The 5,667-nt window shown below is 42.5% G+C and overlaps 1 protein-coding gene across 1 annotated transcript; it reads right to left on the bottom strand.

The window, feature by feature from the left end:
• Nucleotides 1–1,753: 1,753 nt before the first annotated feature.
• On the bottom strand, nucleotides 1,754–5,595 carry LOC136227049 (uncharacterized). Its single transcript, XM_066015777.1, has 3 exons — nucleotides 5,097–5,595; nucleotides 4,423–4,508; nucleotides 1,754–4,133 (listed from the first exon to the last, which is right to left on the bottom strand). Exon 3 carries the CDS (start codon nucleotides 3,158–3,160, stop codon nucleotides 1,754–1,756), a length of 1,407 nt encoding a protein of 468 aa, XP_065871849.1. The 5' UTR covers nucleotides 3,161–4,133; nucleotides 4,423–4,508; nucleotides 5,097–5,595.
• Between the last annotated feature and the right edge of the window lie 72 nt (nucleotides 5,596–5,667).

Genomic DNA, 5,667 nt, shown 5'->3' with positions numbered 1-5,667 from the left:
AATGTGTTCCGTTGTTTCCGCCGCTGCAAAACAGAAACAGCAGTGCGAAGTGAGATATATCCCCCGAGCCCTTAATTTGTCATGCGTAGGAAGGTAATCAAGCGCTGCTCTCCAGCACGTAAATGAATGCGAGGGTAAAATTGTGGGGGTCCAAACCAAGCGGCACCAACCCGGTTCAACTGGAACATCAAGATGCCATTTGTAAAAATCCTTCACCGAGAACTGACCATCTACCGCCGGCTCCCAGACACACCTATCCGTCAAATCTCTCCCTCTGCGCACAGCCCTTATACGCCTTTCAGTTTCCTCTGACACAGGGAGGTTCTGCCAATGATCTCCGTCCAAGAAGCTTTCTACATTGAGAGATCTAGAGTTCCTCTCAACCAATTGCGTCTCAAAAACAGAGGGCCTGATCCAACCCTCGAACCAGAAGTTGAGATTGGATCGTATACCAATCCACCAGAAACTAGTCGCAACCGAATCTCTGTAAACACGCTTGACCGAGCTCCAAACCGACGAGTTTATAACCCAATTCCGCGGCCTCCCAACTGAGTCAAGAAAACGGGCCCTTAGCAATCTGTAGCAAAGAGAATCTCCTTGCATAATACCCCAAGCTGTTTTCCCCAACAGAGCCTTATTAAGAATGTGTAAATCCTTGATGCCCAAACCTCCCTCTTTGAAAGGCCTACAGCACAAACACCAAGGGACAGTGACTAACTTACGGGTGTCTGTCGAGCCAGTCCAGATGAAATTCCGCATGCTTCTTTGCATATGACTCAGCAGGCTACGAGGCCACTTATACAGAATAAAACTATGAATAAAAGAGCCAGTGATGATAGAATTCACTAGTGCCAATCGGCCTGCTAAGGACATGCTACTTCCTTTCCATTTAGCGAAGTTAGAAAGCACCTTGTCCATCAGGCCTCTTAACTGACTCGTTTTGGGGCTGCCTGGGAACAGCGGGATACCTAAGTAACAGAACGGAGGAGCACCAATTCTAACTCCAATCAAATCGGCTAACCTTTTGGCTCTTCTTGCAGTTACGAAAGGTCCGAAGAAGATATCCGACTTCTGCCAATTGATGAGTTGTCCAGAAATAGAACCGTAAAATTCGAATGCATCTTTGAGTACACGAATATTTGCAACCGAGGCTGCTCCAAACATCAGAACATCATCCGCATAAAGAAGATGAGAAGGTAAGGCCAGACTACCTGAATATTGCATTGCGCGTAATTTACCCTCTTGCACAAGCTTTAGCAGATAACGACTCAGAAAATCTTCTGCAATACCAAAAAGGATTGGAGATAGTGGATCCCCCTGTCGCACCCCACACGAGCAACTGAAGTAGTTACTGCAATCAGGTCCTGTCAGAATAGAGATTCGGGCTGTATTTAACAAATTCAGAATCCATTATCTAAATTGAGCGGAGAACCCAAAAGCCTCAAGCACGGACAGAAGAAAGTTCCAGTCAAGTGTATCGAAAGCTTTCCTTATGTCAATTTTGAGAGACATATTGCCTCCGAAGCACCTCTTTTTTAAGAGATTTGTACCTTCTGACGCGATTGCAACGCACTGATGAATGCTTCTGCCCGGAATGAAGCCAAATTGATTATCTGAGACAATGCTAGTCGCAATACTGGACAGACGAGCAGCCAAAATTTTAGAGATGAGCTTGTATCCAAAATTGCTCATAGCAATTGGTCTGTAATGATCAACCGGCAAGGCTTCTTGGACTTTAGGTATAAGCACCATGTTACTCGAGTTCAAACCTGGTAGCATGATTCCCGTATGAAAGTAATCCTCCACCATTGAGCAAACATCCTGACCCACAATCTCCCAATAGGCCTGAAAGAAGCACCCAGTGAAGCCATCTGGACCCGGTGCGCACCAATTCGGCATTATCAGAATCAGTCACGAGTTTAGGAATGACCTCAGAGACCATGTCCAAATTCTGCTCAGATAAATTGTCAGTTCTGAAGAGGCCATCATAGTAATCAGAGATATGAGCGGCGATTCTGTTCTTATCCGTGATAAGCTCATCATCGATTTGCATCACCGAGATGCCCGTCGAAGCACGTCTGATAGTCGCCATTCTATGAAAGAAAGTGATGTTGTGGTCGCCTTCTTTAAGCCATCTAACTCTACTCTTTTCTTTGAGATAGATCTCCTTTCTATGAAGCACCGTATCCAGTGCCGTGTGAGTAGTAAGTTCTTGCTGATGCAACGAAGTGGAAAAACCCTGTTCTGAAATATTTGTATGCACCTGTGCTAAAGACTCCTCTGCCTTGGCGATCTCAACATCCAGCAAACCAAAAACATCTCTATTCCATTTTTTCAAAATGGGTCTCAAAAGTCGAAGCTTTTGACTTGGTTGCTGCATTGACGGCAAACGAGGATGAGGACGGTGCCAAAACTCAGCAATAACGTCACGCATGCCAGGGTGAGTCACCCACATAGCTTGAAAGCGGAATCTGGTAATCCTTCGCCCTCGAGAGCCTTGAAAAAGGATAGGAGAGTGGTCTGAGTGATGCCTGGTTAGCACCAATATACTGTGGGATTCCCACTGATCCACAAACTCCGACGTGCTGAGAACCCTATCCAGCCGACATTCAACCCTAGCTGAACCAGCCCTACCATTACTCCATGTGTCAATAAAGTTGCCAGAATCAATGAAGTTCCGAAAGTCCCTGTAAGAACGCCCGCCTGGGGCTCTCCCTGACTTTTCATGAGACCCTAGAATCGCGTTGAAGTCTCCCATAACTGAACAGTTACCCTGAAAGTTCTCTTTCTGTATTAGAATCTCTTTGTACATCTCTGCTCTACGGTTTGCCCAGACACTTCCGTAAACAAAAGCAATAAAACTGGCGCTACCTTGATCCTGCACCTCAATAATAGAGAATTGCTCATGACTGTAACGGAGCATAACTGAAAATGTAATCGGTACTCTGACAAGTATCCACAAAGAAGGTATCTCCTTGTTATTTTTCCCAACAAGAACCAGCCCCAAACGGGTCCATAGGGAAGAAGGAATTGAGTCATATTCCACCATCGGCTCCGCTAGACACAGTATATCTGGTTTATGCAGTGAAAATAAATTAAAAAGGTACCTCTGAGTATTCCTGTTAGAGATGCCCCTACAATTCCAGAAGAGCAGATTCATCGAAAGCGCATAGGGATCTTACTGGCCCTCTTAGGGCGAGTTTTAGATGTCGCTGAACCCGTGTCCCCTGTACTACCTTTGCTTTTCCTGGAGGTAACTGTTTTCCAAGAGTCATCCTCCTCTTCCTCCATCTGATCGGCCCAGGACTTAGCAGCAGAGTTCTGGCAGCTCTGTAAATTGGCGTTTCCTGGCGAATCTGGTCTCTCTGAAGATGAGTAGCAGGCCCAATCCGACTCCCCCAATCTCAGGCTACTGGCAAAAGCATCATCAACTGTGTCCGTCTCATTAATACGGTCCGGCGTAGTATTTCCGTCCGGAGCCGGGTTTCCATTAACAATCGGAGGTACCAAGTTTCCCAGCTCCGAGATTATCCTGTTTGTGATTTTATGCACAGGTATATCTGCTGCTGCAGTTCGATTGACAACCTGCCCGAGTTGCTTCTCCAAATGCTTCTCTAGTCCCGCTTTCTCAGTTTCTACCACATTCCCTTTTTTAGGCATTGAGGGTTTCCTATTACGTCTGCAGTCATAGGCCATATGCCCGATGCACGAGCAGACCTTACAAAAGTTAGGCAGCCTACATCAATCCACAGTTGCTTACCATCCCGTTCAACAGCTAGTTTGACAGGTAGCTCGCTAGCCAAATCAACATCTAAGAGAAGTCTCGCAAAATGCCCAAAATCCCCCTCCATAGTGGTTTTGTCAAATCTCAGAAGTCCCCCAATCCCTTTAGCTATATCAGACAAAATCTGTGTGTCCCAATATTCCCATGGAAGAGAGTAAAGTCGAACCCATACCTGAGCATGTGTGGATTTTTTCGTTAGTGGATCAAAGTCGGGAACCTATGGCTGCAACCTGAAAGTACCTGGTTTCGTGTTTATGATTCCGCGCCCAAGAACAAGCTCCTTGGCGTCTGCAGAGCTCAGAATAACATGAAAATACCCTTTGCCAATGGCGATTAGCCTCGAGGACTCCTGAATACCCCAAATCGAAGTAAGATTTTGCTTCAGATCAGCAACGTTCCATGTTGAAAGTTGAGAAGTCACGTTGTAGGAATTAAAACAGTAGATGAAACGTGGACTTAAATCCCATAACCACATAGGAATTGAGTCCAAAATCCCATCCCCAATTAAGGTAATATACTACATACCAATTCTAGAATAAAATTATAATATCCATGTTTTCCTCTCAATTTTCAAATACAATCTAACTTACGTATCAAGGGAGTTTTCAAAATAAAAGTACCAAAATAAAGATATGTACCTTTTACTTCTCACCATAATAACTAGCCTGGTTAATTGATGCTAAGCCAACGTTTTGCTACCTCCGCCAACAATTGGTGCATAGTCCTGAATGGAACAAAAATATCGTATGTTAATCCCAAAACACAGTGTACATATCAGAATAGTCTAACTATGTTCCAAAAACAACTCCTCTAAAATAGATGGTATTCATATGATAAGAAATTGATAACTAGGTCTGATTAGCAAATTTAGAACCAAACGTGTTTACATACAGTAATGGTGTAGAAGGAATTGGCATATGGATCTTAGAAAACTTTGGGCATTATAAACCTATTCTAGATTAAATAAAGAAAGCGTGGTTATAAAAGACTTAAGGTTTTGGCGCCACCCTCCAAAAGTTTAGTGTGCTCCAAAATTTTAATCGCAAAAGCCACAGTATATCAGATTAAATAGAATTAGAAATAAAAAAAAAATTACAATTTATTTAGATGGCTAATTAGAAGAGGGAAACCTAAAAAGACATTTTCCACTCAAGTTTGTTTTTATACAATGAAGAAAATTGGGCTTTTAACTTACCATTTTTTAGGTTTTTAATCTTTATTTTTATGCTGAGAAAACAATGGAGTAAAACAATTGAAAGAAATTAAAAAGATCCCCAAATTTCCCAAACACAAATGGAAAAGCTTCGCTTACTTGCTTGAAGGGCCTCTAAGGTCAGAAGCGTAGAGAGAGATGTCATCCATAATGAATCAAGGAGCCATCGATTCCATTCCTATTTCAGCATAAAGGATTCTTTCATCGATTTCCATTCTTGTTTCATTTTGTACCCTCCATCCCAGATCTCTAGGAACAGAGCTAACAACAACACCACGAATCAAACGAATTGGGATGAGAATCAAACGAGTCAGGATGAGAATCCAACAAGTCAGAAGGAAATTTTTGCAGATTTTTTTGTATCCGTGATAATCTTTAACTGTTGGATCCAGATCTGCTTCTGTTTCTGTTTTTCTTCCATTTCCAGCTTGCCAAGCAACTTGGTTTTCCACCATGTGGTTTTCGATTCAAAGGAGAAACTAAGTTGGATATGAAATTTCACTAATTTCATGTTGCTGTAGAAAGAAAAATAAAAAGAAAGTGAAGAAAAGAAGAAGAAAGACCAGCATAGAAAGTTCACATTGGAAAAATAAATAAGAAACTCAGTCGATTGTTTTGTGCCTTTTGATAAAAAACAATTAAATATATCCAATTTATATTTTTAATTAAT

This window comes from Euphorbia lathyris, chromosome 4 (genome assembly GCF_963576675.1).
Source record: "Euphorbia lathyris chromosome 4, ddEupLath1.1, whole genome shotgun sequence".
NCBI lineage: Eukaryota > Viridiplantae > Streptophyta > Magnoliopsida > Malpighiales > Euphorbiaceae > Euphorbia > Euphorbia lathyris.
This window is presented reverse-complemented; position numbering and strand designations above follow the sequence as displayed.

What these genes read in the sequence shown, in the direction of transcription:
- LOC136227049 (XM_066015777.1), bottom strand. Translation starts at nt 3,160, where the DNA reads ATGAATCTGCTCTTCTGGAATTGTAGGGGCATCTCTAACAGGAATACT.